Consider the following 25,068-nt stretch of genomic DNA (forward strand, 5'->3'; position numbering starts at 1 on the left):
GCTAGCACTACAGTGCATAAAATGTGGTAAGTAGTTGACTCAAAGAGAAAGACAATAGTTCAACAGTTTGGAACAAATTAATTTCTTCAAAAATGTAGAAGCAAGAGAGATTTTTTTCACATTCACTTACTCACTTTCACTTAATTAGCTAGCAAATGCAGCTAGCTAGTTTAGCCTACTCAAACACTCGGCTCAAACAGAGGGATGCTATGTTAGCTAGCTGGCTATTGCTATCCAACACAACACTGGAACTCTTCCAAGTCAAGTTAAGCTTTTGATTTTACTAATTTATTTGCCATGGGTCCGACGGTGTGACTGCTGAACTACTTACTGATTTCAGCGGGTTTACTAACACGTTAGTTATATTAGCTATGTTGACTATGACATTACTTTAGCTAATATGGTACCAACAATGTAGACTGTGTGTAGCGGTTTTGATATGGTTTGGCTTGGAAACGATTTTTCGCCAGGTCACATACAGTACCAGTCAAAAGTTTGGACACACCTACTCATTCCAGGGTTTTTCTTTATTTTTACTATTTTCTACATTGTAGAATAATAGTGAAGACATCAAAACTATGAAATAACACATATGGAATCATGTAGTAACCAAACAAGTGTTAAATAAATCAAAACAGATGTTATATTCTAGATTCTTCAAAGTATCCATCCGATGCCTTGGTGACAGCTTTGCATACTCTTGGCATTCTCTCAACCAGCTTCACCTGGAATGCTTTTCCAACAGTCTTGAAGCAGTTCCCACATATGCTGAGCACTTGTTGGCTGCTTTTACTTCACTCTGCAGTCCAACTCATCGCAAACCATCTCAATTGGGTTGAGGTCGGGTGATTGTGGAGTCCAAGTCATCTGATGTAGCACTCCATCACTTTTCTTCTTGGTCAAATAGCCCTTACACAGCCTGGAGGTGTGTTGGGTCATTGTCCTGTTGAAACACAAATGATAGTCCCACTAAGTGCAAACCAGATGGGATGGGTAACGTTGCAGAATGCTGTGGTAGCCATGCTGGTTAAGTGTGCCTCAAAATAAATATGAATGACAGTATGCTGTTGTAAAAATAAGGCCATTCTCATCTTAAACGGCACCGACCACCATAGTTTGAGATCTACCTGCTCATCACACCTGACCTTGCTTTAAAAATGCACCACACCTCGGAAACAGAGAGACACCCTTCCCAATAACCGTAATACTCAGGTCAAATCTGACCTGGCTATGGGCCTGCCTATGAGCCGTGGTCTTTAGCCAGGCGGCAGGCGGCTTCACCATTCCACCGGATGCACCAGGACACCAGGGAGGGAGAGGCAGCCTGTCTGGTCTGGCAAAGTGAAGCACTGTTTACTCCTGCACTCTAGAGTTTCCAAACAGTCATTAAGACTGAGAGGTCTGGAGGGCAGTGAATCATGTTTACAACAAACTAAACTCTCCGGGACTGAGCTATGGGGACTCAGAGGGACTGTGGCTTTGTCCTAAATGGCACCCTATTCCCTATGTTGTGCACTACGTTTGACCAGAGTTAGTTATAGGGCATGGGGTATTCATCACTTACACTATGAGGTCCGGAGCCTGCTGGTTTTCTGTTCTACCTGATAATTAATTGCACACACCTGGTGTCCAAGGTTTAAATCAGTCCCTGACAAGAGGGGAACAGTGAAACAAATCAGTGGAACTGGATTCTAGGTCCAGAGTTGAGTTTGAAGGATATAGGGAATCAAATCAAATCAAATTGTATTTGTCACATGCGCCGAACACAATAGGTGTAGACCTTACAGTGAAATGCTCATTTACAAGCCCTAAACCAACAATGCAGTTTTAAGAAAATACCTAAAACAGAGAGATAAGAATGACAAATAATTAAAGAGCAGCAGGAAATAACAGTAGGGCTACACAGGGGGGTCACCGGCACAGAGTCCATGTCAATGTGTGGGGGTGCCATTTAGGACGCAGGCTGTGACTGGTAAATTGCCCTAGTGACTATGCACTTAATGTAGGATGTAGTGGAGGGTGCTAGAGGAAGCAGGGAGTGGTGACCTCTAGGTGTCTGGTTGGGTTGGATGGGGGACCTCGGGTTCAGGGAGGCTGGTTTATGACCTCATGTGCTGGATCACTGGGCATTAAGGATCCAGCCATTACCCAAGTAGACGTGGCCTGTCTCCCGCTAGAGAGATATGGACAGGGGAGGGGAGGTCTGAAGTTCTAGCGTATCTGCAAAGAGGTGGTGTCACGCCCTGACCTTAGAGAGCCTGTTAATTTCTCTATTTGGTTAGGTCAGGGTGTGATTTGGGTGGGCATTCTAGTTTTCTATTTCTTTGTTGGCCGGGTATGGTTCCCAATCAGAGGCAGCTGTCTATCGATGTCTCTGATTGGGAATCATACTTAGGCAGCCTGTTTTTGGGATCTTGTTTTCCGTTTAGTTACTGTTGCCTGACAGAACTGTGCGCTTTCATTTTCAATTTGTTATTTTGTTTGAGTGTTTTTTGAATTAAAATCATGAACACTTTCCACGCTGCACCTTGGTCTACTCTTTCTACCACAAACAAGAGCTGTTACAGGTGGAGAGGAAAGGGGGAAGAGGGGGAGTGGACAGAGGGAAGAGGTAGAGAGAGGTGGAGAGGAGGACAGGGAGAGGAGGTTTCATGACTGTGTGGTTGTCCTACCTACCTAAGTTGAATACACTGACTTTAAGTCGTTTTGGATAAGAGTGTCTGCTAAATGTCCAAAAGTAATGTTTTCAGTTCTATAGGCTATAAACTATCATCAAAGAGGTGGAGAGGAGAGGTAGAGCTCTGAGGATCTACTATATACTGTAGTCTATCAGCATACAGGAATGCTGACTCCTGCCATTACAGTATGTACAAATCTCAACCAAGAATTTTATACTCCAAATAAATATCATGTTTGTGAAATGTATAACAAGAATCACATGTAGGCCTATATGCCAAACATGATTTTCCATGTGTGTATGTACTGTATAAAAATGTATATATTTACACCTAAAACCTTTGCATGTCTGTCCCTGATTGCATCCCAAATGGCACCCTATTTTTTATACTATCCTTTATATAGTGCATTACTTTTGACCAAGGCCCAGGCCCTGGTCAAAAGTAGTGCTCTATATCGGGTATAGGGTGCCATTTGGGATGCAACAACTTTTATTGTAAATGGTAAATAGGACACTTTCCCCAAACAAACCCTGCCGTTTGAAAGTTCCCCAGAAAGTGTCGTAAAGCTCTGAGAGAGAATAATTACCCAGCGTTTACCCCAGTGTTTTGGAACATAGCAGTCTAAATGTCATGCTTTGCCCTGCAGCGGTGTAGCCCTCCAACATGTGCTAGCTGTGTCAGTTAGTGATTTCTCAAACAGAAACAAATAGATAAATCTATTTTGTCAGGAGCGGTTTTATCGCTCCACTAAGTTTTATCACTTATGGACTCCTTCTTTCAGTTGTCTGTCTGTAGATGACTTAGTAGGGCCCCTCTTACTATGAAATACATTGGACACATTTTTCCGTAGCATGTTCTTGGGTGTCGCTTGACAATGGCCACTCACCCAAACTGAAATGGAACAATTTGATTTTGATCCAGGCTGCACACACCCATCCACCGGAGAGAAAAATAATTGTTTTCTAAACACCAGTGCAGCTCATGTTATCAAATCTCCCAGAGACTTAGTGAACCAGATAGCATCTGCTCTGACGTGGTCTTAAAGATGAAATCTGCAGTAGGGAAACAGCGCCACTCTCCTCCCCATGGCCATTGTTATGCTTTTGTTTTGTTGACTGGTGCACTATACAGGGAATAGAGTGCCCTTTGGGAGGCAGTTCCACAGTCTTACCTGTTACTGTGGGGCTAGATCCTGTGGGCATAACACTGCCTGCCATCCTTTTAAATGTTCCATACAGTAGGGAATAGTGTCAGGGAGATGCACTGAAACACAGTCATCTCTCCTTTCAATCAGGTAATCCCTAGGATGTAAGACTCACAATGCACACACAGTATAACTTCCCTGCACATAGCAGTGTCCCACCTGGGGCTATGGCTGCCAACACACACACACACACACACACACACACACACACACACACACACACACACACACACACACACACCACACACACACACACACACACACACACACACACACACACACACACACACACACCCCGAGAGCTATGGCTGCCAACTCAAGGTGCTGCCGCTGCTCACCGTCCCTGCTCTGTACTCTTCAAGAGAGTAGCCTGGCTCTGGCCAGCTGCCAATAAGCTTTGTGAAAGCCATTATTATTAGTCCTTAGTATCCACGCAACCTTTTAGCTTTTCTCCCTCTCTTTTTTCTTGTGTGTGTGGGGGAGGCTTATTTAACAGTTATGTTCAGGTTCTGCCTCCATTGTCACACTCTGTGTTCATTAAATGTGCTCACGGTTGGCACCTGATAATGTACTTAATCTCTCCTCGACTACAGTCTGTTTGGATGTACGGGGATTACGTTAACAGCAGGATGTGGCATAAAGGTTGGAGGTGGTCCTCTAGCAAGATGAAAAGCAATCAAACTGGTGCACATTGTGCTGTCCCACTATAAACATGTCCCTTCCGTATGCCTACATCTATGACTAGGCCCATCTGACTTGTATAACATTGTAACTACAAAAGAGGGTTTTTAACCACAAGAAAGGCCCGTCCTTGTTATGCCATATGCGCCTATCTCTGACTGGAGAGATGTGTGGTTGTAGGAGGTGGGACTCAGAGGGTAAGAAATGTCAGTCTCTCAGGAGAGTTAAACATTGTTCTGCCATCTTTCTTTAGGACCCGATCTCCAACTGACAGAGAAGGGCCCATAAGTGCCCTTATAGTAGCACTGATGATGAGGGTGTCACGTGCACAGAGTGCTGAATGGAGAAAAGTGTCTGTCTGAGGGGCACAGTCCCAGAGGCCCAGGGCTGGGTTCATCTCAGTTCAGTTAAGGTCTGGTGGGGACAGGTCACTACTGGGCCTAGTCTGGATCCTTAGGGGGGGCTCTCTGAATTTCAGTAAGTTAATAGCCAGAGTCTCAACACATCTCATGAGGACTGGCTTGGTCGCTTCCAGACCCCTCTTCCTTCCTCTTGTCGTCGTCCTCCTCCTCTCCTCCTCCTTCTCCTCACTAGCACGACTTCTCAGCCTTGCCTCAGTGACACAAAACGAACCAGCAGGACTCTTGACTAGCAGCACGGGTTGTTAGTAGAGGTCGACCGATTAATCGGAATGGCCGATTAATTAGGGCCGATTTCAAGTTTTCATTAACAATTTACATAACACTTTATTGAATCTTTATTTAACTAGGCAAGTCAGTTAAAAACACATTCTTATTTTCAATTACGGCCTAGGAACGGTGGGTTAACTGCCTCGTTCAGGGCCAGAACGACAGATTTTCACCTTGTCAGCACGGGGGATTCAATCTTGCAACCTTACAGTTAACTAGTCCAACGCTCTAACCACCTGCCTCTCATTGCACTCCACGAGGAGACTGCCTGTTACGCGAATGCAGCAAGCCAAGGTAAGTTTCTAGCTAGCATTAAACTTATCTTATAAAAAACAATCAATCAATCAATCATAATCACTAGTTAACTACACATAGTTGATGATATTACTAGTTTATCTAGCGTGTCCTGCGTTGCATATAATTGGTGCGGTGTGTATCGTTGCTCCAATGTGTACCTAACCATGAACATCAATGCCTTTCTTAAAATCAACACACAGAAGTATATATTTTTAAACCTGCATATTTAGATAAAAGAAATCCAGGTTAGGAGGCAATATTAACCAGGTGAAATTGTGTCACTTCTCTTGCGTTCATTGCACGCAGAGTCAGCATATATGCAACAGTTTGGGCCGCCTAATTTGCCAGAATGTTACGTAATTATGACATAACAATGAAGCTTGTGCAATGTAACAGGAATATTTAGACTAATGGATGCCACCCGTTAGATAAAATACGGAACGGTTCAGTATTTCACTGAAAGAATAAACGTCTTGTTTTCGAGATGATAGTTTCCGGATTCGACCATATTAATGACCTATGGCTCGTATTTCTGTGTGTCATTATGTTATAACTAAGTCTATGATTTGATAGAGCAGTCGGACTGAGCGGTGGTAGGCAGCAGCAGGCTTGTAAGCATTCATTCAAACAGCAATTTTGTTTGTTTTGCCAGCAGCTCTTCGTTGTGCGTCAAGCATTGCGCTGTTTATGACTTCAAGCCCATCAACTCCCGAGATTAGGCTGGTGTAACCGATGTGAAATGGCTAGCTAGTTAGCGGGGTGCACACTAATAGTGTTTCAAACGTCACTCGCTCTGAGACTTGGAGACCAGACCTTGCTCTGCATGGGTAACGCTGCTTCGAGGGTGGCTGTTGTTGTTGTGTTCCTGGTTTGAGCCCAGGTAGAAGCGAGGAGAGAGACTGAAGGTATACTGTTACACTGGCAAGACTAAAGTGCCTATAAGAACATCCAATAGTCAAAGGTTAATGAAATACAAATCGTATAGAGATAAATAGTCCTATAATTCCTATAATAACTACAACCTAAAACTTCTTGGGAATATTGAAGACTCATGTTAAAAGGAACCACCAGCTTTCATATGTTCTCATGTTTTGAGCAAGGAACTTAAAAGTTAGCTTTCTTACATGGCACATATTGCACTTTTACTTTCTTCTCCAACACTTTGTTTTTGCATTATTTAAACCAAATTGAAAATGTTTCATTATTTATTTGAGGCTAAATTGATTTTGATGTATTATATTAAGTTAAAATAAGTGTTCATTCAGTATTGTTGTAATTGTCATTATTACAAAAAATATATAAAAAAAATAATATATATATATATATATATATATATATATATATATATTTTTTTTTTTAATCGTCCGATTAATCGGTAGCGGCTTTTTTTGGTCCTCCAATAATCTGTATCGGTATCAGCCTTGAAAAATCATAAATCGGTCGACCTCTAGTTGTTAGCTACACCGATATACAAAGTCAGATCTATTTGGAACTTGTAATTTAATCATTATCATCTCTGTCACCGTCTTTTAATTCATTATCTTTCATTTGGAGAGATATTGTGCTGATTTAACCGTGGTTGAAATGCAACTGAAAAGCCCTCTTTAAAAAAATATATATTTACAGACGGTGACATTAAGCTTCAAGAGTCCCAGTCAGATCTCGTAAACATTCCCAACCAAATTATTTTTCTCTTGAGGAAGGTTTATATCTAAATGTTAACACGCAGGGATAAATATTTAGATGGGGACCCACACATGTTTTTATCCATTCAATGGAAATTAATTTGCTTTGTGTGGAATAAATATTTATTCCATGTCTTGTTTTAAAGAATGTCCATTCGTCACAGGGCAGAATGACACTAATGTACTGTACTGTGCATTAAGAGTAATGTACCTTTGTTGTTAATGCTGAGAGAAGATAAATAATAACCTGTAACCTTCACTAAGGATAAATCCTGAGTAATAAACTACTCATGATCAATAGTTAACATGGATAACCTTACATCTCTATAGAGCAGGGTACTCCAACTGGCGGACCGCAGTATCCTGACCACATTTTTTGTTGTTGTACATAAGACACCAACAAATCAACTCCAAGTGATTTTAATTTTGGAAATCTGTAGCAAAGTATTCCCATACATAATTGAGAGATATACACTGTATACACAAAAGTATGAGGACACCCCTTCAAATTAGTGGAAGCGGCTATTTGTCACACCTGTTGGTGACAGGTGTATAAAATCGAGCACACAGTCAATCAATCTCCATTTAAAAACATTGGCAGTAGAATGGCTTTACTGAAGAGCTTAGGGACTTTCAACGTGACACCGTCATAGGATGCCACCTTTCCAACAAGTCAGTTTGTCAAATTTCTGCCATGCTAGAGCTGCCCTGGTAAACTGTAAGTGCTGCTATTGTGAAGTGGAAACGTCGAGAAGCAACAACGCTTCACCATCTGGCAGTACGATGGACGAATCTGGGTTTGGCGGATGCCAGGAGAATGTTACCTGCCCCAATGCATAGTGCCAACTGTACAGTTTTGTGCAGGAGGAATAATGGTCTGGTGGATGTTTTTCATGGTTCGGGCTAGGCCCCTTAGTTCCAGTGAAGGGAAATCTTAACACTACAGCATAGAAAGAATGAAATTCTAGACGATTCTGTGCTTCCAACTTTATGGCAAAAGTTTGGAGAAGGTCCTTTCCTGTTTCAGCATTACAATTCCCTCGCGCACAAAGCGAGGTCCATACAGAAATGGTTTGTCGAGATCGGTGTGGAAGAACTTGACTGGCCTGCACAGAGCCCTGACCTTAACCCCATCAAACACTTTTGAGATGAATTGGAACGCTGACTGCGAGCCAGGCCTTATGCCCAAGATCAGTGCCCGTCCTCACTAATGCATATGGCTGTATGAAAGCTAGTCCCTACAGCAATGTTCCAACATCTAATGGAAGGCCTTCCGAAAAGAAGTCTTACCTTGGGCTCCCAAGTGGCGCAGCGGTCTAAGGCACTGCATCTCAGTGCTAGAGGCGTCACTACAGACACCCTGGTTAGATTCCAGGCTGTATCACAACCGGACGTAATTGGGAGTCCCATAGGGCGGTCGCACAATTGGCCCAGCATCGTCCGAGTTTGGCCGGTGTAGGACGCCATTGTAAATAAGAATTTGTTCTTAACTGACTCGCCTAATTAAATAAAGATTCCATTAAAATAAAAAATAAAAGAGTGGAGGCTGTTATAGCAGGAAAGTCGGATCAACTCCATATTAATGCCCATGAATTTGGAATGAGACGTTCGACGGGCAAGTGTCCACATACTTTTGGCCATGTAGTGTATGTGATTGTAAACAAATGTAAGCACAGATTTAAATTATTATGTTTTAGTCAAATATTATATCTGTTTGGGCTTCTTGTGGTCAATTTGCAGTCTACAAATTATATGTAATTATGTTCCGGCACCCTGACCATCCCCTCAAGAAAATAAAACGGCCCACGGCTGAATCTAGTTGATGATCCCTGCTATAGAGTCTGCTGAAGAGGAGAAAACAAGAATAATATAGAAGGTGTGCATCCACTACCATGACTCGGCCACAACATAGTCCATGAGAGCCCTTTACATACACACACACCCAGCACCGACTGCATGAATGTTGATCGTCAGTGAGGTGGAGAGAAAAAAATTAAAACACCTCTGATTTAAATCACGCTAGTTAACCTTCCCCGCTATGAGGTTGAAAAATGTCACATACCAATAAAAGCTGTATATCTCACCCTCATAGCTGCTAGTGGGAAAACATGAGACTGGAGTAGATGAGCCTATGATTCTTGACAAGTCTACGCGAGAGTGAGAGTCTCCCCCCCCCCCCAAATAGCACCCTATTCCCTATATAGTGCACAACTTTTAACCAGGGTCCGACGCAACCAGAATATACAGCACCAGTCAAAAGTTTGGACATCCTTTGCCACCCTTTGCCTTGATGACAGCTTTGCACACTCTTGGAATTCTCTCAACCAGCTTCATGAGGTAGTCACCTGGAATGCATTTCAATTGAACAGGTGTGCCTTGTTAAAAGTTAATTTGGGGAATTTCTTTCCTTCTTAATGCGTTTGAGCCAATCAGTTGTGTTGTGACCATGTAGGGGTGGTATACAGAAAATAGCCCTATTTGGTACAAGACCAAGTCCATATTATGGCAAGAACAGCTCAAATAAGACATGAAGGTCAGTCAATATGGAACATTTAAAGAACTTTTGAGTTTTCTTCAAGTACAGTCGCAAAAACCATCAAGCGTTAAGATGAAACTGACTCTCATGAGGACCGCCACAGGAAAGGATGACCCAGAGTTACCGCTGCTGCAGAGGATAAGTTCATTAGTTACCAGCCTCAGAAATGTCAGCCGAAATAAATGCTTCACAGAGTTTAAGAAACAGACACATCTCAACATCAACTGTTCATGGTCAAATTGCTGCAAAGAAACCACTACTAAAGGATACCAATAAGAAGAAAATACTTTCTTAGGCCAAGAAACACGAGCAATGGACATTAGACCGGTGGAAATCTGTCAAATTTGAGATTATTGGTTCCAACCCCCATGTTTTTGTGAGACGCAGTGCAGGTGAGCAGATGATCTCCACATGTGTAGTTCCCACCGTGAAGCATGGAGGAAGAGGTGTGATGGTGTCGGGTGCTTTGCTGGTGACACTGTCAGTGATTTATTTAGAATTCAAGACACACTTAACCAGCATAGCCATCCCATCTGGATTGTGCTTAGTGGGACTATCATTGGACAATGACCCAACACACCTCCAGGCTGTGTAAGGGCTATTTGACCAAGAAGGAGAGTGATGGAGTGCTGCATCAGATGACCTAGCCTCCACAATCACCTGACCTCAACCCAATTGAGATGGTATAGGATGAGTTGGACCAGAGTGAAGGAAAAGCAGCCAACAAGTATGAACTCCTACCAGACTGTTGGAAAAGCATTCCAGGTGAAGCTGGATGAGGGAATGTCAAGATTGTGCAAAGCTGTCATCAAGTCCAAGTGTGGCTACTTTGAAGAATCTAAAATATATTTTGATTCATTTAACACTTTTTTGGTTACTACATTATTCTACATGTGCTATTTCATAGTTTTTATGTCTTCACTATTATTCTACAATGTAGAAAATAAAGAAAAACATTTGAATGAGTAGGTGACTCAACTTTTGACTGGTACTGTATATCAATACAAATTCACTGGCAAGTTAGAAAGGGAGGAGTTTGAAGTCACTTCAAAACAAATTGGGATTTTGAAGGAAACCAGTTGACCACCTCATTACATGTGCATGTCAATACAAACAGCATGACCGCCTGCCTCTCAGCAAAATGGTAGCCTATCGTAATGGGCCTGGAGAATACTTTTATTGTAGGCCACTGTGACGGTGCATCCGGTGTATGAAGATGCCCTACTAGTCTCCCTGAGAGTGTGTGTGTGTGTGTGTGTGTGTGTGTGTGTGTGTGTGTGTGTGTGTGTGTGTGTGTGTGTGTGTGTGTGTGTGCGTGGGTGAGTGCATACTGTGTGTGTTTGTGCTCCTGCATGTTCATCCCTCCCCTCTCAGACGTCATCAGGGAAGTATTACTATGTAATAAAGTAGAAGGCCAAATCGATGGGAGAGGAACACATACTGGGAAAAGAAGTGATGGGGGTTTTCAACAACAATATAAAAAAAATACAGGCTTCACATTATTAAACCCATAAGTCTGTAGGTTCCATATTAACTATCTTAATAGCTCATCAATAACTCTCTTAATAAAACAAATCCCACCATCACACTTGAGATCTATTTCTAAGTGGTGTAATAAGATATTTGGCACAATCGCTAGCCTAGTTGCTTGGCAGGGAAAAAAGCCCTCTTCATCAACACGAGGTTGGATACAGGAGGGTTAGTGTGTCGGCAGAAACACATCCAGAGAAGCTGAATGGGGAGGGATTATACAGGCCTTCGATTGAGTATAAAATAAATATCCACACTACTTCCAGGAGGAATCCAGCATGTGCAATGAAATAAACAACATTTGTTTGAAGCTGAGATCCTAACCTTTGGAGGAAGTTCAAGAATGACTGAGTCATATGGAGCACTACTGTGAAACATGGCCTCACTATGAAGTCAGGCCTACACACACACACACACACACACACATCACAGAGGCAGCGTGTTCCTCTCTCGCCACACATCCTCTCACATAGTACTGTATAGACACACAACCCAGAAAGAAACAGATAGAAAAAAGGCCTCTCTGACATGAGCCACAGCTCTCATCTCTCTTTCTCGCTCTCACACACACGTAGCAGGGAAGAACACACAGAACAGGGTGTTTCTTTCAGACAAAAATATATATATTTTCAATCTTTACAATAAGCTTGGATCAAGAAACATACAGAGGAGTGTACACACCTTAAGTCACCTATACTCCTCAAAAAGTACTTTTTTGTACCCTGGTGTCAGTGTAAAATTCTTCTCCTATTTAGCTTTTCTTTAAGCAAAACAAAGTTTTTTTGTTTTTACAAATGTGCAAATAAGACCGATTTGGAATCCTTCAGCAGTCTGTGTAAAGTCCAGGATGCACAGGCAGACAGGGTCTTGACAGAGCTCTTTCAATCCGTCAGCTCAGCCCTGCCCGCTCAGCTCCTCATTGGTTTGCCTTTAATTTTCAAGTAAAGTGCTCCTTTAGCAAAAACCACAAGGCTTGCGTTCAATTCTGTCCTCTTTTTTTCTTCCATTGAAGAAAACAGATAAGTACAATGGACAAAAAAGGGGATTCATTTTTTAAGTTAAAAGAGAAACCCCAACGAGTGGAGGAGGCAGTCTTGGCTGTTTTTTGGGGGGCGGGTGGGGAAGGGTGTGGTGGGACATAAAGTGAAGTCAAACGATCTTAGAAAAGTAAGTTACACGAACTCCAGCTTCCCGTGCCCACTGTACATCCCCCAGTGTACCAGTGACAGTATCTTGTCATTTCCCAGGTCTGCCTGTCTCATCTTGTCACAGGTGAGGCAGCAGTTCTCGTGGCCCGTCACAGGCACCATACACTCCAAGTCTAGCTTTGCCACGTGGCCCTTCTTAGTGTGGTGGCCATGGAAGCTGTAGTGGAGCCGTGACAACATCTGCTGCCTCTGGTCCTGCAGCCGCTTGTTCTCGCTGCGGAGCATCCTTAACGCCAGCATGATGAGAAGAACCAGGATGAGGCCTCCCGCGATAGGCACCGCAATCACCGCCGCCCTGAACCACACCTCTTTGGCAGAGGCCAGCTCCTGTACCCGCGTGACCAGGTTATGGTTGTTGCTCTCAGGCTGGTACCTGCCGTGGTCTGGAGGTGGAGGGAAAATACGATTACTTTATTGTGCAATGTACACCGATGTTCAATGGAAACTTCTGTCTTCTGCTTTCAGAAGGTGAATGCAATGAGTCGCCTTTCTAAAATAAGAGCCCCCCCCAAAAAAATTATTCAGCTACTAAACGAGTTAAACTCCCTTGGACTGAGTCATAACAGAAATCCCTACTTGAGAGCTCTCCCTTCCTCTCTGTAAGGCTGTATGCACCTTTCCATAACTCAATTAAGCTAGTATTTCGGCACCACTACATACAGTCTGAGAAGGGATATTCTACAAGGCACCCCCACGCTGGCTTCCGATTAAAAGTCAAACTGAAGTTTTGTTAAAGACGGAATTGTTAAAGACAAAAGTGTATGGACAGCATGTCCTTACAGTAGGCCGTTGTCGATAGAGTTCCAGCATAGGACTATGACACATGTAAACAGTAGGCTACACAACAAATCGTCACTTTGGTTGCTCTGTCTATCACACATTATGAACCTTGTCAAAAGAGTAGAATAGAACATAATATAATAACTTCAATATCCATACAGTTTACAGAGCCATAGTAGGGCAATTGAAAGTTTCCATTCTCTCCCCTTCCTTACCTGTAGATTCTCTGGTGTGCGCCAGGTCGTGTAGTCCTCTGTAGTTACACATGTCGTCGTGACAACATTCTAGTGTGGACAAGCCCCCACTCAGGGCATCTGTGTTCTTAGCGCTGCACACGTCGGCAGCGTTTGCTACGGGATCTAGACACCCGTGTGTGAGAGGCGAGTTCGTGTTCATAGGGTCCAACACCTTGGTGAAACAGGCGTTTAGTTCCGATTTGCACATGTAGCCTGTGGCCACGCAGTGGGGGGCATCACAGTAACACCGTATTTCTCCTAAAATAAAAAATTAGGAAATGCATGTAAGTCTTTGTTTATGATTTCTTGTAGGCTAAATATTAGGCTATAGCCTACCCACCACCAACATGTCAGACCACACATTCTACATATTATTATCTAGTAATAATAACGTCTTAATTCACAGATTTGAAATGTATGCACGGACTATGCCTATGTTTTCTAACAGGGTAACGTTAGCAGTTTGGGAAATCAAACGTATTCTGACAGGGGAGAAATCTTGTGTTTCATAGTAAAATAAGTGAAATGTTATAAACTTGTCAGCTGGACGTAGGCTATATGAGTTAGTCACGCACAACGCTGTGTGAATAACTTATCCCAGAATAAAATAAGGTCAATAGCCTTGCCTATAGTCTACCTACTTTGCTTTTAAAATCAAATCATGATGTCACCTCGCTATTTCAAGACCCAGAAACCAGACTACTTATCTTTTTAAGACTCACAGATTAGGACTGAAGTGACATTGGCAACATTGGCAAAATACATGTAAATGACAAGGTACACGCTGAAATACTTTGAGAAGTATTTCTCTGTTTAAATTACAGCAAATAAGCCGAGTTTAAGAGCTTTCCGTGCAAAATGGTCCTTTTAGTCCGTATTATAAAACAGGAACCGTGTAGCTTATAATTAGTGGTTTGTGTGCCAAAGTTTTCAAAAATTCAACCCAAGTGGAAACTTGTAAAGGGGGGTGAGAGTGGTGCAGGAGACTCCCTTTTCAGCTTGCACGCAAGCTTTAGTGTGGTCAGGATGGGCTGGGTGTTCCCCTGGCTTCTCATCTCACAAGCTTCCACCAAACAACCTTATCATTATTATTTTTTGCACCTTTTCTTTATTGAAATAAAAATAGTGATAAAAACGCGTTGTAAATGTTATGAGTAGCGTTTCACTTATAATCCGATGTTTCAGTTTACTCTTTGGCTGTGGTTTTAAAACGGTTAAATATGGCACAGGCTATTTGTATAGAGTTGTTATACTTTTCAATAGAAATCCTTATCTTTATTAACACTGTGTTACAAGACAGCAACAAACATAAAAACACAGAGATGCACCCAAGTAAATACGGGCCTTTGTATGTTGTTACAAGCTGTTTGTGTGTAGGCTACTTTCAGAGTCTCAGTTACATGCTGTCATTTTATTAAAACATCCTGAGCTGACCATTGACTACATAATATCACACGTATCAAATAGTGCGTGTGCACAAACGCGAGAACTATGATAACCATTTGAGTCATTCAGTCTGTTTAGTGCCAATTTTACCATAATGGAAGGCCTTGCAATATGAACTCATGGGGGACACACAGAACACCTGCTGGATAGAAAGTTGCGTTTTCTTAGTTATAACAATTACGACACCTCTGGTGTTGGAATATCTGGTAAAATTATAAAACGTATTGTTGATTGAGAGACATTTAGAAACATATCCAAAAAAGCTAACTTAAAAGCACGTTTTTAGGGATCAATGTTTACCTTTAGTAAGAAGAACAGCTATGGCACACAGTTCCAGTTGTAGCCAAATGCAAATGAAACTGGAATGGCGATCCATTTATGACAAGTAACTTTTTAGTCCCCTTATCCCAGTAGCAAAACCCGTAGGGCTGAGCTCAAAAACAAGGTTACATGAACGCTGCAGAAGATAGCGGTGGACCGCGAACAAATGTTGCCACGATCACAATCGTTTGGAAGACGTAAGAAAATAACAAAAAAAACGAATGGCTTGTTCCTGCATCGAGAAAACTAAGTTACAAGAGAAATAGCCCTAAAATCCGACTTTTACCTTACTTGAATAGCCCTGCAGGAAAAAAACGGAATGTTTATAGCTGCTGAAAATAAGAAAAAAAATACATTCCATGAGTAGAAAAAGTGATAAATCTTGCAACTACTTGTCCACTCCGACTTCACACACACCCGCGATGATGGTTGTGCATAACATTTATAATCCGAAACCAACGAAATGTGAATAAATGGTTGCTCACTCTCGCATCAACACTTCACTAGTCGACTTCGGGGAGAGGCTCTTGAGTTGAAGAAATATCTGAGCCAGACTTCGATACGTAACCTAAGTCCACCCACTGAGTGCTCATTGGGTCATCCCTAGCGCAATTAGCATATTTTAGATTCCCATTGATTTCCATTGCATTCACACAATTTAACATTCCTCCTACTGTATGTAAGTGCCATACACTCTCTTATACTAACTAGTCAATGCAATGTAACAGTGTTACAGTTTGGGTCAATCAATGTAGCCGTGAGTGTTGGCTACATTGTTTTAATAAAAAGCAGCATAAAATAGGTCTATACATGCCTTAGGCTATTCAGGTAGAATATAAACTAATAATGAAAACATAGTCTAGTCTATTTAGAACTTAGGCTATGAGCTCATCTTTACCTACCTGTCTGTATGTAGCCTATCCAAATTGCCTCGTTAGGCGGACGCCACCACGAGCAGGTTCCCCAGCCTATGCCAGAGATCTATTACGCAACATGTAAAGTGTTGGTCCCATGTTTCATGAGCTGAAATAAAACATCCTGGAAAATTTCCATAAGCACAAGAAGCTTATTTCTCTCAAATGTTGTGCACAAATTAGTTTACATCCCTGTTTAGTGAGCATTTCTGGTGTGGCATATCAAGAAGCTGAATAAACAGCATGATCATTACACAGGTGCACCATGTGCTGTGGACAATTAAAGGCCACAGATTTTGAGGGAGTGTGCAATTGGCATGCTGACTGCTGGAATTTCCACCAGAGCTTTTGCCAGATAATTTAATGTTAATTTCTCTACCATAAGCCACCTCCAACATAATGCAGTACGTCCAACTGGATTTACAACGTGTAACCACACCAGCCCAGGACCTCCACATCTGACTTCTTCACCTGCGGGATTGTCTGAGACCAGCCATCCGGACAGATGATGAAACTCAGGAGTACAGTGCCGTGCGAAAGTATTTGGCCCCCTTGAACTTTGCGACCTTTTGCCACATTTCAGGCTTCAAACATAAAGATATAAAACGGTATTTTTTTGTGAAGAATCAACAACAAGTGGGACACAATCATGAAGTGGAACGACATTTATTGGATATTTCAAACTTTTTTAACAAATCAAAAAATAAATGTCGTTCCACTTCATGATTGTGTCCCACTTGTTGTTGATTCTTCACAAAAAAATGCAGTTTTATATCTTTATGTTTGAAGCCTGAAATGTGGCAAAAGGTCACAAAGTTCAAGGGGGCCGAATACTTTCGCAAGGCACTGTATTTCTGTCTGTAATAAAGCCCTTTTGTGGGTAAAAAAATATTCTGATTTTCTGATTGGCTTGGCCTGGCTCCCCAGTGGGTGGGCCTATGCCCTCCCAGGCCCAGCAATGGCTGTGCTTCTGCCTAGACATGAAATACCTAGATTAGAGCCTAATTGATTTATTTCAATTGACTGATTTCCTTATATGAACATTAACTCAGTAAAATCATTGAAATTGTTGCATGATGTGTTTATATTTGTGTTCAGTATAGATTGTTGCTGCCTGTGTAAATGGATGTTATGGGTGGTTAATAGGCGTTTAGAGAAATTAGCAATCCAAAAAGACACTTGGCGCCACTGAGACGACACAGACAGACACGGACACTCAATTACCCTCGAAACAATCCCATGCAAAACACACAGCAGCACTAGTCTCCGATTGATATCAAAACCAACCAGCCCAAATCAAACGCCACTAGTCTATTCTGTTGATTCTGATTACTTTGAAAACTGTAGTCCAAGACAGTTGGACGTTTTTTTTTTTAAGAACAAATAATGAAAAAAAATGTTTTTAAAAGTTGATTGACTGAGAGACAAGAACGAATTACAACCAAACAATCATAAATTACATTATTCAGGAAAAAGGTTAAGTGTTATTCACCAATGTCGTATGCCTATTATGTAGCAGCCAGCCATCCCATGTCTGGGTTGTGGGCTATAGGCCTACATGGGTTAGGAATATTAGGATATTGAATACCTATTTTAGGCTAAAGTGTTCAACTTGAGAATTAGTTTATTTCAGAATTCCATGAACGAACAGGATTTAGGTGCTTCGTGGAATGTTAGCTAGGTAAGCTTTTATGGGGCGGCAGCGTAGCCTAGTGGTTAGAGCGTTGGACTAGTAACCGGAAGGTTGCGAGTTCAAACCCCCGAGCTGACAAGGTACAAATCTGTCGTTCTGCCCCTGAACAGGCAGTTAACCCACTGTTCCCAGGCCGTCATTGAAAATAAGAATGTGTTCTTAACTGACTTGCCTGGTTAAATAAAGGTAAAATTAAAAAAAATTTTTTTTTTAATTATACTGATAGCATCAAACATTCTCGTGGTAAACTATGCAGCAGTAGTTTTCATCTGTCTCTATCCCCTAATTAACACCTTTGGGCGGAATCTCCGGAAAAGTAAACAATGGCAACATTCTCATGATGGTAGTAAATGCCTAGTCACATATTATGTGAAAATGTCAAGCCAACTAGTAGCCTAAGCCATATATGAAAAATATTCATACCAAAAGAAAATGCTAGGCCTGGGCCTAAATGGAAAATAATATCTTCAGCCTACGAAGAATAGCGAGAGACAGAGAGATGCCTCTCGCTATTACATAGCCATAGCCATGATATAGGCCCAACATTTAAATGTTTCTACTCTTTTGAAACTTTTGTGAGTGCAATGTTTACACCTCATTTCTGATTGATTGTTTGTTTCACTTTTGTTTATTAGCTTATCTATTTCACTTGCTTTGGCAATGTAAACATATGTTTCCCATGCCAATAAAGTCCTTTGAATTGAATTGAGACACATTTTTGCCAGACGGTCATAGACACAATGTCAAAGGGTAAAGCTTTCCTGAGAGATGCCAGACCTACACCTGCTTTGCATCATCCACCCAAAACTGTTGAACAAACTAGGCTAAACCTAAACCTGTTGATCTGCCTCTAGAAATGACAAGTAGTTACACCATTTTAGAAATGTCCGATATAGGCCTACTCTTATCCTTGCAACTGTTTTCACACTCTGCTAATATTGCTAATCTTTATAACAAACATGACACTCCTATGCTCCAAAATGATGCTCTCCGTCTGGTAAATTAACTTTTTATATCCGTTTCAGGTAACTGTCACGAAGAACTGTAACATAATAGCCTATGCAACCCTTTCCTCTAGAATATATTAAATTCTAATAAACTTCAGAAATGAAATAGAGGTGGCGATATATAATCAGATATTGTAATAATATCCAAAAAGCCTTGAGGTGCTCTATGGATGAACCATAATGAATGGCATGTTCCCTGCATGAAAGGTAGGCCTTTTGTCTGTATCTCAGGCAACACAACATCACATCTTATTGTAACATGAACACAAATTACTTATTCGAAACTCGTGACAGGCACACAAAAAAGTCCACTTTTTCATCACAATGATTTTCTTTCTTAATAATGCATTAGTGTACATTACACTAATTCCAATTTGTTGTGGCTAAAGTTAGCTAGGCTAGGGGTTAAGGTCAGAGTTAGGTTTAGGGGATAAGGTTAGGGATAGTTAACATGCTAGCTAAGTAGTTAAAGGGTTAGGTTTAGGAGTAAGGTTAAAGGGTTAAGGTTAGGGTTAAGCTTAGCTAGCATGCTAAGTGGTTGCAAAGTATCTCAAAAGTAGTAAGTAGTTGCAAGTAGCTAATTAGAGAAAATGCTAAAGTTATCCATGATGAGATTCAAACACACAACCTTTGGGTTGCTAGACATTCGTATTTATATGGCCATATCTGTCTTAAGTAACCTACTGTTATCTGTGGTTGAAATGAACTGTATACAAACTCATGCACTGCACACAAAAAAATACACTTTTTTGTGTGTCTGCCACAAATTTCCCATAAGCAATTTGTGTCTATTTCACAATAATCTGTGATACTGGGTTGACCTCAGTTGTATGGTTGAATAATGCCATCTACTGGCTCAGAGTGAAATGTCCCCTGCCAACTGTGGATGGTAGTCACGGATAGACAGGTTTTCATTCTTTTTTCTCTCTTGCATGAAACATTTTCTGCTGAATGAATCAATCAATTAATCAAGCAATCAGCTTAACTCAAATGATCTCAAACCAATCAATTAACTCAAATCACTGTTCAGTCATTTTAATATGCCTTAAAAATCTCAATTACCTTGACTAACCGGTGCCCCAGCACATTGACTCTATACCAGTAGCCCCTGTATATAGCCTCGCTATTGATATTTTACTGATGCTCTTTAATTATTATATATATATATATATATATATATATATACTACCGTTCAAAAGTTTGGGGTCACTTAGAAATATCCTTGTTTTTGAAAGAAAAGCAAATGTGTTGTCCATTAAAATCACATCAAATTAATTGATCAGAAATATAGTGTAGACATTGTTAATGTTGTAAATTACTATTGTAGCTGGAAACGGCAGGTTATTTATGGAATGTCTACATAGGTGTATAGAGGCCCATTATCAGCAACCATCACTCCTGTGTTCCAATGGCACATTGTGTTAGCTAATCCAAGCTTATCATTTTAAAAGGCTATTTGATCATTAGAAAACCCTTTTGCAATTATGTTAGCACAGCTGAAAAATGTAGTGCTGATTAAAAAAACTATAAAACTGGCCTTCTATAGACTAGTTGAGTGTCTGGAGCATCAGCACTTGTGGGTTCGGTTACAGGCTCAAAATGGACAGAAACAAAGGACTTTCTTCTGAAACTCATCAGTCTATTCTTGTTCTGAGAAATTAAGGCTATTCCATGCGGGAAATTGCCAAGAAACTGAAGATCTTGTACACCACTGTGTACTACTTCCTTCACATAACAGCACAAACTGGCCCTAACCAGAATAGAAAGAGGAGTGTGAAGCCCCGGTGCACAACTGAGCAAGAAGACAAGTACATTAGAGTGTCTAGTCCTCAGCTGGCAGCTTCATTTTAAATAGTTCCCGCAAAACACCAGTTTTCATCAACAGTGAAGAGAAATATATTAAACATAGTGGCTGTTTATTGTTTGGCAGTCTTATGGCTTGGGGGTAGAAGCTTTAAAGAGCCTTTTGGTCCTAGAGAGAGAACAGTCTGGAGGTGACTGGAGTTGACCATTTTTGGGCCTTCCTCTGACACAGCCTAGTATATAGGTCCTGGATGGCAGGAAGCTTGGCCCCAGTGATGTACTGGGCCGTATGTACTACCCACTGTCGCGCCTTACGGTTAGATGCTGAGCAGTTGCCATACCACGTGGTGATAGAACCGGTCAGGATGCTCTCGATGGTGCAGCTGTAGTACTTTTGAGGATCTGGGGAACCATGCCTAATCCTTTCAGTCTCCTGAGGGGGAAAAGGTGTTGTCGTGCCCTCTTCACGACTGTCTTGGTGTGTTTGGAGCATGATAGTTTGTTGGTGATGTGGACACCAAGGAACTTGAAACTCTCGACTCGCTCCACTACAGCCCCGTCAATGTTAATGGAGGCCTGTTCGGCCCACCTTTTCCTGTAGTCCACGACCAGCTCCTTTGTCTTGCTCACATTGAGGGAGAGGTTGTTGTCCTGGCACCACACTGACAGGTTTCTGACTTCCTCGGTATAGGCTGTCTCATTGTTGTCAGGCCTGCTGCTGTTGTGTCATCAGCAAACTTAATGATGGTGTTGGAATCGTGTTTGGCCATGCAGTCATGAGTGAACAGGGAGTACAGGAGGGAACTAAACATGCACACATGAGGGGCCCCAGTATAGAGGATCAGTGTGGCAAATGTGTTGTTGCCTTACCACCTGGGGGTGGCCCGTCAGGAAGTCCATTATCCAGCTGCAGTGGGAGGTGTTTCGCCCCAGGGTCCTTAGCTTAGTGATTAGCTTTGTGGGCACTATGGTGTTGAATGCTGAGCTGTAGTCAATGAACAGCATTCTCACATACAGTGGGACAAAAAAGTATTTAATCAGCCACCAGTTGTGCAAGTTCTCCCACTTAAACAGATGAGAGAGGCCTGTAATTTTCATCGTAGGTACACTTCAACTATGACAGACAAAATGAGAAAAAAATTCCTGAAAATCACATTGTAGGATTTTTTATGAATTTATTTGCAAATTATGGTGGAAAATAAGTATTTGGTCAATAACAAAAGTTTATCTCAATACTTTGTTATATACCCTTTGTTGGCAATGACAGAGGTCAAACGTTTTCTGTAAGTCTTCACAAGGTTTTCACACACTGTTGCTGGTATTTTGTCCCACGATACATGGCCCCATAATAGTAATAAACAGAAGACCTACTGATTTTCATAGGGGTTTCTCCGTCCTGCATAGGAGAAAGAAATCTAAAGTAGCAACTGGGAAAAGGGAAGGAAAACAGGAATCTTAAATGAAGAAAGAATCATTGGGTAGAGGAAAGAGTGACAGCTCGTGGAGACATGAGGGGAGAAAGTGAGGACTGGCAAGCATTGCCAGATACCTGATGGCAGCAGTCCACTTACAGTGCATTCAGAAAATATTTTTTCTAAATTTTGTTACATTATAGCCTTAATTCTAAAATTGATTTAAAAAAAAAATTCTCTCATCAATCTACACACGATACACACAATGACAAAGCATACAGGTTTTTAGACATTTTTGCAAATGTATAATATGTATATATTTTTAAATATCACATTTACAAAAGTATTCAGACCCTATACTCAGTACTTTGTTGAAGCACCATTAGCAGCAATTACAGTCTCGATTCTTCTTGGGTATGACTCAACAAGCTTGGCACACCTGTATTCTGGGAAATTCTCCATTCTCCTGAGTTTCTCCTGTCGTTGTTCTGTTGGAAGGTGAAGCTTCACCCAGTCTGAGGTCCTGAGCAGGTTTGCATCAAGGATCTCTCTGTACTTTGCTCCGTTCATCTTTCCTTCGATCATGACTAGTATCTCAGTCCCTGCCACTGAAAACCATCCACACAGTATAATGCTGCCACCAAATTGCTTCACCATAGGGGTGGTGCCAGGTTCAGGCCAAAGACTTAAATCTTGGTTTCATAAGACCAGAGAATGTTTCTCATGGCTTGAGAGTCCTTAGGTGCCTGTTGGCAAACTCCAAGCGGGCTGTCACGTGCCTTTTACTGAGGAAAGGCTTCCATCTGGCCATGAAGGCCTGATTGGTGGAGTGCTGCAGAGATGGTTGTCATTCTGGAAGGTTCTCTGCAGCTCTGTCACAGAGTGACCATCAGAACCTTGGTCATCTCCCTAAAAAAAGGCCCTTCTCCCACAATTGCTCAGTTTGGCCGGGCAGCCAGCTCTAGGAAGAGTCTTGATGGCTCCAAACTTGTTTTGGTATCAGTCCCCAGATTTGTGCCCCGACACAGTCCTGTCTCTGAGCTCTACAGACAATTCCTTCAACCTTATGGCTTGGTTTTTGCTCTGAGATGCAATGTCAACTGTGGGACCAATTTATTTTATTTGTATTATTATTATGTTTCTTCTTGGGCCTCTATAACTATATCTAATGTTTATTTTATTTATTATTTATTTATTTGTTGTTTATTTTTTTGTGTGATTTGGATTAATCCCCTCTACCACACGGAACCTCACTAATCTACTGACGGAACGCAAGAGGTGGCTAACAACAGACCTCCATCCTATGCTAGCTTGCTACCGATGGCCTGGCTAGCTGTTTAAATCGCCGTGACCCCCAACCAACCTCTCCACTCACTGGACCCTTTTGATCACTCGACTAAGGATGCCTCTCCTTAATGTCATTATGTCTTGTCCATTGCTGTTCTGGTTAGTGTTTATTGGCTTATTTCACTGTAGAGCCTCTAGTCCTGCTCACTATACCTTATCCAATTTATTAGTTCCACCACCCACACATGCTATGACATCTCCTGGTTTCAATTATGTTTCTAGAGACAATATCTCTCTCTTCATCACTCAAGTACCTAGGTTTACCTCCACTGTATTCACATCCTACCATACCTTTGTCTGTACATTATACCTTGATGCTATTTTATCGCCCCCAGAAACCTCCTTTTACTCTCTGTTCCAGACGTTCTAGACGACCAATTCTTATTGCTTTTAGCCGCACCCTTATTCTTCTCCTCCTATGTTCCTCTGTGGATGTAGAGGTGAATCCAGGCCCTGCAGTGCCTAGCTCCACTCCTATTCCCCAGGCGCTCTCTTTTGATGACTTCTGTAACCGTAATAGCCTTGGTTTCATGCATGTTAACATTAGAAGCCTCCTCCCTAAGTTTGTTCTATTCACTGCTTTAGCACACTCTGCCAACCCGGATGTTCTAGCTGTGTCTGAATCCTGGCTTAGGAAGACCACCAAAAATTCCGAAATTTTAATTCCAAACTACAACATTTTCAGACAAGATAGAACTGCCAAAGGGGGCGGTGTTGCAATCTACTGCAAAGATAGCCTGCAGAGTTCTGTCCTACTATCCAGGTCTGTACCCAAACAATTTGAACTTCTACTTTTAAAAATCCACCTGTCTAAAAACAAGTCTCTCACCGTTGCCGCCTGCTATAGACCACCCTCTGCCCCCAGCTGTGCTCTGGACACCATATGTGAACTGATTGCCCCCCATCTATCTTCAGAGCTCGTGCTGCTAGGCGACCTAAACTGGAACATGCTTAACACCCCAGCCATCCTACAAACTAAACTTGATGCCCTCAATCTCACACAAATTATCAATGAACCTACCAGGTACCCCCCCAAAGCCTTGAACACGGGCACCCTCATAGATATCATCCTAACCAACTTCCCCTCTAAATACACCTCTGCTGTCTTCAACCAAGATCTCAGCGATCACTGCCTCATTGCCTGCATCCGTAATGGGTCAGCGGTCAAACGACCTCCACTCATCACTGTGAAACGCTCCCTGAAACACTTCAGCGAGCAGGCCTTTCTAATCGACCTGGCCGGGGTATCCTGGAAGGATATTGATCTCATCCCGTCAGTAGAGGATGCCTGGATATTTAAAAAAAATGCCTACCTAACCATCTTAAATAAACATGCCCCATTCAAGAAATTTAAACCAGGAACAGATATAGCCCATGGTTCTCCCCAGACCTGACTGCCCTTAACCAACACAAAAACATCCTATGGCGTTCTGCATTAGCATCGAACAGCCCCTGTGATATGCAGCTGTTCAGGGAAGCTAGAAACCGTTATACACAGGCAGTTAGAAAAGCCAAGGCTAGCTTTTTCAAGCAGAAATTTGCTTCCTGCAACACTAACTCAAAAAAGTTCTGGGACACTGTAAAGTCCATGGAGAATAAGA

At 41.8% G+C, this 25,068-nt stretch overlaps 1 protein-coding gene across 1 annotated transcript; it reads right to left on the reverse strand.

The window, feature by feature from the left end:
• Positions 1-11,901: 11,901 nt before the first annotated feature.
• Positions 11,902-15,815, reverse strand: LOC115130452 (BMP and activin membrane-bound inhibitor homolog). The gene is made up of 3 exons (XM_029661617.2): positions 15,271-15,815; positions 13,504-13,782; positions 11,902-12,891 (listed from the first exon to the last, which is right to left on the reverse strand). Exons 1-3 carry the CDS (start codon positions 15,344-15,346, stop codon positions 12,473-12,475), a joined length of 774 nt encoding a protein of 257 aa, XP_029517477.1. The 5' UTR covers positions 15,347-15,815; the 3' UTR covers positions 11,902-12,472.
• Positions 15,816-25,068: the final 9,253 nt, after the last annotated feature.

This window comes from Oncorhynchus nerka, linkage group LG6 (genome assembly GCF_034236695.1).
Source record: "Oncorhynchus nerka isolate Pitt River linkage group LG6, Oner_Uvic_2.0, whole genome shotgun sequence".
Taxonomy (NCBI): domain Eukaryota; kingdom Metazoa; phylum Chordata; class Actinopteri; order Salmoniformes; family Salmonidae; genus Oncorhynchus; species Oncorhynchus nerka.

Excerpts from the sequence above, each read along its gene's own strand:
- LOC115130452 (XM_029661617.2), bottom strand. The coding sequence starts at position 15,346 with ATGGATCGCCATTCCAGTTTCATTTGCATTTGGCTACAACTGGAACTG. Across the intron at positions 13,783-15,270 it reads AGCTGTTCTTCTTACTAAAG|GAGAAATACGGTGTTACTGT; the intron begins GTAAACATTGAT and ends TTTTTATTTTAG. Across the intron at positions 12,892-13,503 it reads GCACACCAGAGAATCTACAG|ACCACGGCAGGTACCAGCCT; the intron begins GTAAGGAAGGGG and ends CTCCACCTCCAG.